We start from the raw sequence: 13,340 nt of genomic DNA, 5'->3' as shown, positions 1-13,340 counted from the left end.
TTCCAAGTATTCATTTTTAAGTCTGCTTTCATCATCCTTTCACTTAAATAATTTTGGATTGTTCCATAATATATAGATTAAATATTACATGAGTGAATGGCAAATATGTCATTGGACTATTTCCTTTCGCATTATTTACATTAATCGTGGTAGACAAACTCAATACAAAACTCAATTTTCTAGATTTGAGGGCAAAAGTGTTTTCAGAATTTTCAGCATCTTTCTCAGTAATTTTCCTACTTCTTTAAAATGGCTAATTCTTTTTTAGGGCACACATTGAAAATCTTCCTAATATACAGTATATATATATATATATATATATATATATATATATATATATATATATATATATTTATAACACCTAATATAATATAAATGTGTATTTAATATGACATACATCAAGAAGGGCAAAAATGTTGAAACGTATTTCATAGTTTTAACTTTTTTGTTTACAAATCTCAAAGTGTGTTTGTTAATTTGTCGTGAGTCTTTAAGATCATTATATGCCCAGGACATTCATCTATGGTTGGTACTTACAGCCATATTAGGCAGCGTAACATTTAGAATAAAGTATGGAGCGCAAATAATGGAACCAGATCACTGCCTGTCAGGTGCAAGCAGAAGGAGGTTCTTAACCACCAGCACAAGTCACTGATGGAAACCCATTCTTACCCAATGAAAGATCAAGATGTGACCATAGCATGTGTCATTTAACAAATTAAAACACTGATATATACAGGAAGACTCACTTAAACTTACGATAGGATGTAAGGGTATATTTACAAAGGTTGTGTTGACATTTAAGGTTGTGTTGACATTTAAGTCTCAAACAAGTTTGTTGATAAAAAAAAGGAACTAATAGCAAAAGTCAACCTGACTGTCAATGTATTCTATAACTAGAATACATTTGAGTTTGTTTAATTGAGGTCCTAACTTAAGTTAAAGTAACCTTCAACTTGACTTTTTGTGAGGCAGTGTGTTGACACAAGACTTGTAAACTTGACTGAGAAACATAAAGTTCAACATAACATCAGTAGAGCTGAGAGTAGAGTAAAGGTAATGACAATTCGACAGAAACTCTGCTTTTTTGAGAACAAACTTTTGTGAGCAATGTTAAGTAGATCTGAGTTAGTTAGTCAGTTGATCCTTTTTAAACTGACACCAGTTAAACAGGACCAGTTCAGTGAGGTCCAAGCTGTCAGTTGAGTTACAGACTTAAACAGCAACAAGTTAACCCACAGGAAGTTGAGTTAAATATTGACTTTTGTGCTTTCTAGTTGGGCAGTTAATGGTACTCCTTGTTGGGCCAAGTTTACAACCAATTTTAATGTAATTGTAGCTGAGATGATCATTTAGTTTTACTAGTCAACCTGATTTTGAAGTCTGTTATATTAGTCATCTGAGCTGGCAGTGAAGTTGGTTGTCAAATTGGTCAACTCTATTGAGTTTAATGAAGGCATGCTACGCTCACACCCTCCTTAAGCACTCCGTTGAGTGTATCAAGACAAAATCCTTTTTTAACTCTTAGCCAACATGGTGCTGGAGTTGTTAGATTCCTAAACTTAGGCATTATATATTTCTTAAAGTATAAACATTTGTATTCAGTGTTCTAGCTTTATGGCCTACCATCACTCAAGTGCATCTAAAGACACTGAACAAATGATGTTGAAACAGAGATATTTTTCTGCTTAAAATGGCACTCTTGTTACAAGATAATATACTCCCCCCCAAATGTATTTGTATCACAGTTCTTCAAACTGTAGCTTTGCGGCTACCAGCTGAAAGGTATAAGGAAACATTTAATTAATCTATAATTAATTATGTTTTGTATCCTAAAACATTGTATGTTTAAGCACTTATCGGCTTGCAAATATGCGTTTACATGTATTTTTAGTTAAATTACATCCACACATCCAACTATCATAAAACGCTGACAACTAATTAATTTGCAGACATTTAAAATATACTTTGACATTAAACATTAAAAAAAACATTAATTAACACAGCTTGTGGTAGTTTTCAAGTTTTTATTTGTCCAGATCCATGTGCTGTTTGTGATTTCTATTTTTTACACTTCTAACTCACCTTCTCAAATCATATAATGTAATTAAGTAGGAATTCAGGAGTTTTCTAGATTATATCATATGGATCTACAATTTTAGTACAAAATGGAGCTCGGAAACCAATTCTCTACTTAGTTTCAATATAACACCTGTCATCCACCTTTGTCTTTTATTTTATTGCTTACATTTGAATAATATGGTAAGTGTTTATCCTAAACCTATTCACCAGAGGTAGATAACCTGCAGCTTAACAGATGTTTTAAAAACAGCAAATCCCATGATTCTATGCCAGCCATGGGTTATATTCCCTTCAACAAAATTATTTCACACATTAAAGCAAAAATCCATATTATTTTCCCTGGCCTGTGAAAACAGCACTCAGTCCTTTAATTAAATGTAAAAAAAAATAAAATGTAGTTCATTATAGTTATTTATATGGTTGAGGTAATCTGGATCTGCTCCAAATGACAATAGTTCAACTACACTTCTATTTACATATATTGACATTACATTTTAGAAAACTAATCTGTACGAATACAATACTGCACATGCACACATGTCCACAGCCTGAAGATTGTACCGTCACCTTGTAACAGGCGGATCAAACAAATACCTCCACACTTTAACTTGATCATAAAGTATTCTTCGTCCCCTACCTAAAAATAATTAATCAACATACATTTTTTCAGAATGGTATTTTTTTTAATTTATATATAATTTGAGCTTTTTATTTATTTATATATAGGCCTAAGAAATTCTTAAAAATCAGTATTCTACAAATATATTTTTGAAAAGGATTGTTTTAAAATCAGGCTTTAAAATGAGAGACCACAGGAAAAAAACCCCTACAACAACAAAGTTGTATTGCATGAATATATTAAATAGCATCAGCTGTGTTTCTAGCAATTTTCTAATGTCACAACACATAATATACGAGCAATCCCTGACATGACAGCAAAGAAACACGTATTATAGTATTCAATGAATTCTATGTTGACGCACTGTTCACTCTAAAGGGACTTGTAGTTCTGTGTAGGGACAGATGCAAAGGCAATAAAACATAGGGGGACAAAAAAAATTCAAGATACTGATGTTATTCCAGATGGATTGTTGCTACACACTTTATTAAAGGACAACTGTCACCAATAGGGGGGATTTTATTATGTATTTTAAAATGCTATAAAGCTGTCTGATGTCTGCTCACCCCTAACAACGTGAGTACCCATTATGCATGTAATGTAAGCAGCTGTCATTGCAAGCGGGAAGGCATCAGTTGCTTGTACAGAGTCTTGCCTTCAGTCAGATGGCATAAAATCATGACTTAAGGGGGATGAAAACATGTTTTTACCTACAGTTCAAGCAAAAAACATCACATCAACTTTTCTAGTCATACATTCACATATATAAGTGTAAATCCATTATCTAATTTTTCATATTTCAGAATCACATTACATTTTCCTATCTGTAACGGTTGCCCTTCATTTGTATTTTGTCCTACAGTGGTGCAAAAGTTATGAAGCTAAGCGTAGCATTGACATAAATCAACCAGATAATAACACAGACAGGATCAATGATGTTGAAATAAAGGGCTGCAATGACAGGGATATAAGCAAGAGAGATTGACAGTCAGCAAAGTTATCACAGCTTTCACTGCTCTATCAACCGTCATCTCTAAGCGGACTCTGTGGGTTCATGCAAGTTGACTTGGGAGAGGATATATATTTAAATGCCTAATAGCCACTGCACTGTCAGCACAAGCTACTTACTGAATGAGCCAAAATTACGTTTACCAATTAAACAGAAACAATATGTCCATCTGTGCTATACAATACTTTAGCAAACACTATTATATCCAAAAGAACACTGCACGAACAGCTAAGATACTTTTGCAGTATGGTACAACAATGAGAGAGACCCACAGACTGTTGCTGGTTGGTGCTGGGGGAGAGAAAACCACAGTGCTGAGTAAAACGGCAGCCACAGCTTTACTTCTTCCCCCTGAGGACACACAATACCTAAAGCAGAGCGTCCTGCTCCTCACTTCACTGAGGAGACTTATACTTTCGCTTTCTATGTCTCCCTCTATGCCTCAGCTTAGAACGACTGACAGGGGACTGGGACCTGATGGGGCTGCCCGCACCTCTCCAGTCACCTCCGAGATAGCAGCTGTCACGATGCGGCAGATGAGAAGGGCTGCCCGTCTTCTTTACCGCTCCGCGCCGGTACACTGCATAGCCACGCATATCACTATGTCTTATTTTCGGGGTATGGCTTATATTGCGCAAATGCTTAGAAATCCTGCTACGGCTTATTTTATGGGTATGTCTTATTTTCGGGGAAACACGGTATACCTCAAGCAGTGCAGCCCTCTCTTATCTTTCAGTTATGGTAGCACCATCAGTGCGTGGCTCAATATAAACTGATGGGAGTTAAGGTGTAGCACCATCAGCGCCTGACTCAGTATACAGTGATGGGAGTTATGCTGTACCACCATCAATTTCTGGCCCAGTATATATGAATGGGAGTTAAGCTATATAACAATCTGTGACTGGCACAGTGTATAGTAATGAAAGTTATGCTGTTCCACTGCCTCAGTATAGTGATTGAATATTGGTTTGATGAAGTCATTGATTAATTTGCAGAAATGGAGGCTTGAAGGTAGAGTATGTAAATAGAATGAGTCGTCAGCTTGGACCTGTGTTTTTGTGGGGTTTGTTGTTATAGAAAACAGTATTATCTGTTCAGTAATTGTTTATTTAAACTTATTTATTTTTCCTATTTCTACATTTTTTTCAGTTGACATATAGTTTACAAATTTGCACAAAAAATATTCTTGCAAACATTTTTTATTTTGAAAGTGTGTGTAGGGGGGGGGGCACATATATTAAGGTATGCCCCTGTGTAGGATGCATGAACTCATACAAGAAAATCAATTAATGAAGTTATACATTCCCCTTAATGTAGAGAAGCACTTAACAGGTGTTAGTCAGTAGTACTTTGATAATTTTCTGTATACTGCGCTGGGGTTGATACATAAATTGCGTTGGAGGTTCTGGGCAAATCCTCTCCCCTGATTGAAGCCATTTTGCAGAAGTTCACCAGGAGGTCATGTCCTCTGCCCCATTTTCGAGGACCAGAAGAATACAAAAGAGAGAAGAAAACTGACTGAAGAACAAGAAGATTCAAGATTAGAAGTGTAGCTGCCCAGCACGAAGACAGACAAAGGGGCACAGCCTCTGGAGGTACCCTTTCCCACGATTCTCAAAACAAATGGAATTTGTTGTCTGGAAATACATGCACAAGTCTTCTGCCAATGCTGAGCATATGGCACTGCTAGACATTGTAATTACATGACATTATCATGTAGATCAGCACAATGCATGTCAGGTTTCCAGATAACACTTCTGGGACAAATTGCTCCCTCTTTTCTATTCCTGTCCTCTCTATATCCATTATGGGGCAATAAGTGTTTTGCAATTTCAATTTTTTTTTTCCAAATCTGGTAATTCTTCCTCCATGTGCTATTTCGGGTATGTTTGAAGCTGGTTAATGTAATTTACCCCATCAAACCATTTATGTTGAAGGCTAGACAACCCAGGGTATTTCAAATGCTAGTATTTAAATTCTTTCCATGCACTAATTCTACCACCATCAGTGGAAAATTATTTCTACATGTTACCATTTTTTTTTTTTACTTTTTATTTTTTTTTTACATTTATTTTACTAATCACATTGACCTGCATGGTTGAATGCAGTACCTGTATTTAACCTGCAAGGAGAGCCAGAGTTCTCAGGAGGGTCCTTGAAACTTTTCCATGTTCTTTTTTTTTTTTTTAAAGGACACAAAATCACTCTGGATCGTTCCGCGTCTTGGGGTGGGTGTTCGGTGTCGCTGAATGCCTCGCAGCAATACCACTTTAGTTACGGAGTCGAATCAACAGTGTATGGCGGATGTTGACGCCTTGGGGAGGGTCCAGACATGGCCCTTGATGCGGATCTTGGTGTTGCTGAATGCCTCGACATCACAGAATTACAGCAACGCTGTTTGGGTGGAGAACGCGAACGTAGATCACGTTCTACACCTGTTTAAAGCCATGGCACGTCAATTGTTGCTAACTGAATGTTTTTGCATAACGTGCACGGACCGTCAATTGTCGTAAAGGGGTTAAGGAAATATTATGTCTGTATTTTGAGGTTTTATTACTAATTGTTTGAAGGGCCAGTGATTTCCTTCCTATAGCAGAAATAAGACAGGATATTTGGTAATGTCCAGTCATTACAAATGCCTAAGAACATTAAATCATGCATAACCTTTCATTTCTTTTTGCCGTTACCTCCACTAATTCCCCTACTAAGAACTTCTATGATTTGTGTTGTTCTTGTCAATACGACATTGTACGACCTTTAGAATATAGCAAGTTTAAAATATCTGAATTATATAGAATTTCTGTATTCCAAACTAAAATATGTAAAAAACATGCTCTTTAAACATTTCTTATCTTCAAGATATTTACAACTCAATGTTAGAACTCAAAGTTCAGTCTAACATTCATCACTTGCTTATGTTATGTGACATTATGAAGAAAAAAAATGTCTGTCTGGAAATACCACACATGATTTTTGAAAAGGACAGGGCCATATTTACTAACGGGGACTATTAATCACAGTGAAAATGTATAATAGTAATCTAAACAATGGTGGTGATTGATAGACAGTTTGCCATCTGTGTTTTTCACCAAATACACCAATGTATTTAGCTATATAGTTCAATAGGTTGAAACAAAATAACACCCTCAAGAATCTATTAAGTTGCTAATCAAGAAAACTAAAAAAACACTATAGCTGTATTGTTTGAAAGAAAAAAATACTCTTCTTAACTCCAAAGGCAATTTTAGTTTTCCTTGATTATCACAGTTTGTAAATTTGTATACCTTGCACCATAGACATTATAAGAGGTCAGGGAGCCAGAAAAGAGAAACAATTGTAATAAATGCACTAGGACATTAGCATAGGTATGACCATCAGAGAGCCAGGTGTAATGAGTTTCTGAGGCTTCTATAGAGCAGAGAAGGAGAAAAGACAACAAATGCAAATTTCCAAAATTCAAAAGGAGTGACATCACTCCGTTCCGGATGTACACTACATCTTGTAGTATGCAGCCAGCCACTGTAGTAATAAGACACTGGAGAAGCAGCAAAAGAGGAGTGGGATGTATTGGTGAAAATGGCTGGAGGAGGATTCCTTAAGTGGTGTTTGGACAACAGTTGGTCCCGACGGTGGACCAGTGAGTAGGTGACAGATACTAAGGACTGATTAAGGCTTGAATCTTTATATCAGGGAAAATGGACAGACTAAATAGACCGAATGGTTCTTACCTGCTGTCAAATTACTATATGCATTTCTATGACACAAAAAAAGTTTTTTATGGCTTGAACTGTTCATTAAAAATCAAATTGATTAAATGGACAAATTCAAAAATCAGGTTAAAAAACATCGTTTGTGAATAAATACTGTTGCATTTTTCTATGCTTGCACTTAATTGATGACAAATATACAGAAAAATAATCCAACGTGGTTTACTTCACAATCAGTCTATATAATTAATTTCAAAACTTGCACAACTCATTTTCTTACATTGATACGATTTGTAAATGAGGTGTGATTATCCACAGGAAACATATAATTATGTCTTCCTGTCATCTTGCACAGCTTAGTCGGAATCACTCTAAATAGAAAAAATCATGTGCTAGAAAAACTGAGACTAAGAAATGAAGAACTTGATGTGTTTCCTATAACGCCTTAAAAGAGACCTAAGTTGTCTTGAAAGCTTGCACTCAAATTCACTGTACCACTTCCAGTATGATTTCCATCAGTAAAAAGCTACGCAGGTTAACATTCTAGAGTACAACTACAGTGTAGATGTTGTAATGTTAGCAAAAATTACTTTCAGAGTAACCCTTACTACAAATTACCAATGGGTACTGTTCCTGTAATAACTTATCATATAAATATGCCATAAATACTAGTCAGGTCTTATTAGCTGTCAGAAATCTACAAGAGCTGGCATTTCAAATTTGCATGTGAATTATAACAGCACGTGAATCCAAAATAAATTATCCTCAGCAATATAGTACAAAGCTTAAGCAAGGGCAGACTGACTTCGCTGGTTCTAGAATCAATGACATGTTCAGCCACATGTCTGGCAGAATACATCAGGTTTGGCAGCGTAGAGACATTTACATAAATATGTTAACGTATCTTTGGAGCCACTTTCTGTGCAAGGAACTTGCTACAAGGTTACATGTCAGATGAGGAAAAGTGTAATATAGGTGCAAAATAACAGAAAACAATTACCAGCTCATTTCTTCCCATGATCTGGACCTTAAATCACATTGTTAAGGTCCTACCTAAAGTAATATATCCTCTGGGATATATCAGAAAAGTACTAGTTATTATTCTTCCACATTTTGTATAATAGAAGTTAATTCTGTTTGGCTCCATTAGTCAGTCTCAATCATGTATGAGTGAAGTTCCCTGATAAAAAAAGCCAAATGTGTAACACCTCCCATGAGAAAATCTTTGGCCAGTGAATTTTCCATAAAAAATATGGAAATAAAAAAATCTAATCTGCCAAAGAAAATGCTCTTACACTGTTCATTTTTTTGGTTTTTCTGCAGATTACCTTGCTTTCAAGTAACAGGAGCAGCGGGCATGGAAACAACATGCAAACTACATCCCTTATTATGGGACTATCCATAGTCACATTATTCCATGATACAAAAAGAAAGGGTTGGGGAACATTTAGTGAAAAGAAAACAATAACAGCATTCCTGTGAAGTGAAAACTAGAATTCCAGTTTGTGTCTAACTTCAAATGTCTTCACTGTGCTCTAGTAGAACAATGAGGATATTTACCATGGCCAACAAAGCTAATCTGGAACAGTAATACACTTTTGTTTAAGCTTGTTGCAATAAAGAAGAAAAGGTGTACCAGTCCGAACTGCATGATAAACAATCAATATATTATCACATTATATAATAAAATATACATTTTCAAAGATGATCTTCAAGAGCACATTTTTGAGATACAAGTCAGAAACTGTAGACGAATCAACTAGAACCTCTGTTAATTTGACATCTGTGAATCTGTCTGTGAAAACAATGTCACCCATGCCTTCCTACGATAATGCTTAATAGGCATTATTTTACAGTACATAAAATCTATCCATAGCCAAATGTCATTATTAAGCAAACTAAAAATGTTGAAGGCATTAGTTATACCTGGCCAGCTCTGCTATTTTCACAAACAACAATTTCTTCAATTACGACATGTGGTGGATTGTCATTGACGTCTAGGACTTTGATGAGAACAGAAACGTAACTTGCCAGTGTAGGGTTGTCTGAAAAACAAAGTGTAATACTCATGAATGACCTAGTAAAATAAATGCTTTATTCACTTTACATTTTTTAATATTAAAATTCAAGGATTTATAAGATTTATAACACTTTCTGCCACTATATATATAAATGTATTCGTATATATTTTCCACAATGGACTAGTGTTGCCATTGTCATTCATCTATGATGCTTGCCAGCAACTTGTGAGATTAACATGCTGGATAAGGTGGGAACCATGGCATAGGTTGATACTGATGGAATCCCTGCATGCTTTAGATATATGGATAAGCATCACAACGTGAGAAAATGGATAAAACTATGCATACATTTCTCCTGGAGATTTTAAAGGGTAATTGAATACATAACATATTGTTCAGACTATAAACTGCACCTTATTATAAGACTCCTCAAACATCTTAAATGAAAATACTGGGGGGGGGGGGGGGGTTACGTGTTTTTCTTACACATTTTTCAACATTTGCTTTTTTTTTCCCCTGACTTTTTTAGATGTCACTGGACCCCATGGATCACTATTAATAGTGAAGTGAAACCCTGATGGGATCGTGCTAACATCAAACAATACAAGGTCTCTGTAAAACAGAAAGATTTCTCCTGTTGTGTCAGCGCTGCCATATATGTGGTTATTAAAATCCCTTTTAGCGTACAGTAAACACTAATACATTACATTTGTCAGCCAGGAGCTGGCAATACTGACTTTGCTAATAGATTTGAGACCCGTTCTGTTGTCTGGCTTAGCTTTATATACCATTGACTTCTTAAAGGAACAATTCCCAGAGTTTTTACCGATGATTTATATTTTCTCCTTATTCATCCACACAGTCACACACAATGTACTGTAGACTTCTACCATAGCACGTATGACAGTGGCACTCAAGGTTTATAGTATCTACCTGTTTCAGAAGCAGTAACAGTGATATTGTAACATGGGATTTCCTCGCGATCCAAGGGTTGTGCTGTCCTAATAGCCCCATTATCTGAGTCAATCAGAAAAACTTTGTCCTCTTGCAAGTTGTTATCAATAAAATATCTGTTACAGTAGAATACAATAAATAAAATGGTGAGCAAATGTATAACATCCACGTTTCAATATTTGCATTTGACCTGTAGTCTAACGCCATTGTGATAGGACCTTATTTGCAGATTTCACTCCTATACACTACCATTGAAATATAGTACTCACCTAAAAAAAATGGCCCCTTACATATATTGAGTTTTTTGCGGCCAGCAGGGTACTGATGTTTCTACTAGGCAGAGTTATGAGAAGTTGCACAAAACTGAACTGAACAGGGGTAACCAGGTCAGAATAAAACAGTGGTCATACCAGGAGCAGTCCTACTAACTTCCTGTTAAATGAATCACATTATTATTCTTGCATAGTTATAGCTTCTATGAATTAAGTTGCTGATTGTTGGCTTTGTAAAGGTAGTATGGAAATAATTATATTGCTGATAATTGCTCTTAGGTCTACTAAAATATTAAATTACAATATCAAAATAATAAAAAAAATTTCAGATAAATATTTACAAAACAGATAATCTGGTGGCAAAACAAACACACGCTATAGATACATTTAATACGTTCATTTTATACTAAAACCTTTGAATGAATTAATGAAGATAAAACCTGTGGAAAATAAATAAAGTTCATAGGCAGCAAACTGTTCAAATTTTAAAAGCGGATATAATGAAGCTCCTCAAAACACCATCTGTGAGGAATCAAGGATCATACTTATTTTTCATAGAAAAAAACACACAAAAAGAATAAAAACCTAAAATGGGTTTAAATAAAAATGAAAAACATGCCTTGCGAGCTTATGCCTTAATAAAACAAGGGTGCAGCGTGGTTTTGATACTTCTGTGATGAGCCAACATTGACACCACCAGAAGAGAATGATAGGGATTCAGCTAGGAATTCAGACATTCTAGCAGCATGGTAGCGTAACCAGCATTCACATTGTGTGCTGTTATACTTCATTGGTTAGTGCACCAACAGCAATGCTGCGTCATGATGACCGGTGACACTCAAAGCTGTTGTTTGTGAGCTTCTGTATACCAGCAGGGTAATGTCCCTGCCAGTACATATATAAAAAATATAATAATAACATTATAATAATCAATGTAAAAAACATGACTGGTGTTTTGTACAAGAATAACAAGAAAACATTGCTTCAACCAATACCTTCCTTTGTCGACATTACTAAAGGTTTGAGTTCTCATTTGATGAAGTGCTCCCAATAACAGAATTCTGGCATATTAAGAGATTCTAGTAAAGCAGCAGTTGATTTATAGAGCTGCTATTGTCATTGAACTGACTACAGGACTAAATGACTTTAGCAAACCGCCCTTGATTCTTGAAAAAAGAAAAATGAAACCTTGAGAAGGTTCAGAATGGGAACAGAAATTGTTACACAATAGCAGAGTCTGGAATGATTGAAGACAACAGCTCTCGACCTGTTTGATTTACTTAGAAAATACATTCTTAAGTAAGCTAAAGTTCATGTTAACATTTCTTTTAGTATCGGTGAATATGTTTGCATGTCCATTTGCGTGTACTTATTAATATAGTAATACACACTTCTTTCTGTTATGCAACCTTTTGATCGTTATAATGTAATGCTATATATTGAAAAGGAATGTGTCAGACCCTTGGTGATTTGTCCAGATAAATCACCTTTATTCTGAAGAAGTATATATAGGTGAAGTGTTTCTATCTTATCTGTCCAGACTGGCAGAAGGTTTGTGATGGGCCCCAAGATTTTGATGACAGCCCTGACCCCATTGTACACTTTTGAGGTTTTGGGGGCATTGGGATCATGGGCTGGTTTGAGAGATCATATTATGTCCCCAACTTGCACAGGAAGCTGTAAAATCAGTGGAGGTCTGTTCTATTGCAGTAGGGGTGGTTGTTGACATGTAAAATTAGGATATTTTAAGGAATATATGTAAGGACTTACCTGCCTCTCCGGTCCCGCTCCATGGCTGCTCCCGCGACGCTTCCTCCTCAGGCGGCTTCCCGGGCAGCAAGTACCACCGCTACCAGGTCGGCGTCTTCACCACAGGCCGACCACGCGCCACCGTGTGGTCAAAACTTAATATTGCACGTTACATTTGTAATATGCCCTTCTAACTTCGGGTAACCTCTTCATGCAGGACATGCCTCCTCCTCTCCCTATTTAAACCCGGACTTCCTCTTCTGGATCACCCTTGGTTGGAGTATTTTTGCTACTTGCTTGCGCATTAAATTGTGACTGACTGCTCCGGTTTGACTTGGCTTGTTGACCTCGTTCCTGTCTCCTGATTCGGCTCCTGATTCCTGCTCGTCTGGTATTGATTCGGCTTGTTGACCTCGTCTCTGGATTCTGATTTGGCTTATCCTGATTACCTGTCTGACCCGGTTGGTTCTCTGACTTTCTGGTTTCTGTTTGGCCTGGCCCACACCGCCATCCGGGGTCCTACCTCACCATACCATTACAATATATATATATATTTGAACAGAGTAGAGGCTGCTTGTAGTTTTTGCTGATTTTGTATATTTCCCACATTGCAGGATTATTTGAAGTATAGCGATATGTGCTTTTCAGGCGATTAGTGTTGACGCTGTCAATATTGGTCAGCCTTCACCTCCTTGCATAAAAAATGAGCGGCTGTTATGGCTTTGTATATTCCAGACAGAAATTGTTTCAGTCACAAATGAAGGAAAGTTGAACTTGCAATAAACGTGTTATTTATGATATAATATATTGCATGGGGCCAAGCATATCTTTAGCTCGTGGAAATATTCTGGATAATGCTTCTTGCTCTTTATAGAACTTAATACAATCCAATTATTCGAATGATAAACCTTTGAATGAGATGTGTAT

General features: G+C 36.3%; 1 protein-coding gene across 1 annotated transcript in view; it reads right to left on the bottom strand.

Annotated features, from left to right (window-relative positions):
- Positions 1-13,340, bottom strand: part of LOC149302557 (cadherin-18-like) — a 142,175-nt gene that overhangs the window by 12,144 nt on the left and 116,691 nt on the right. The window contains exons 7-8 of the mRNA XM_089482337.1: positions 10,372-10,508; positions 9,344-9,462 (exon numbers count right to left, since the gene is read on the bottom strand). Coding sequence (XP_089338463.1) covers positions 9,344-9,462; positions 10,372-10,508 — 256 coding nt within the window. The remainder of the gene's footprint in view (positions 1-9,343; positions 9,463-10,371; positions 10,509-13,340) is intronic.

The sequence above is a fragment of the Sceloporus occidentalis genome, unplaced genomic scaffold (assembly GCF_023333645.1).
Source record: "Sceloporus occidentalis isolate IW3139 unplaced genomic scaffold, rSceOcc1.0.p SCAF_18, whole genome shotgun sequence".
NCBI classification, from domain to species: domain Eukaryota; kingdom Metazoa; phylum Chordata; class Lepidosauria; order Squamata; family Phrynosomatidae; genus Sceloporus; species Sceloporus occidentalis.
Note: the sequence above shows the minus strand (reverse complement) of the source record. Positions and strands in the feature narration are given on the sequence as shown.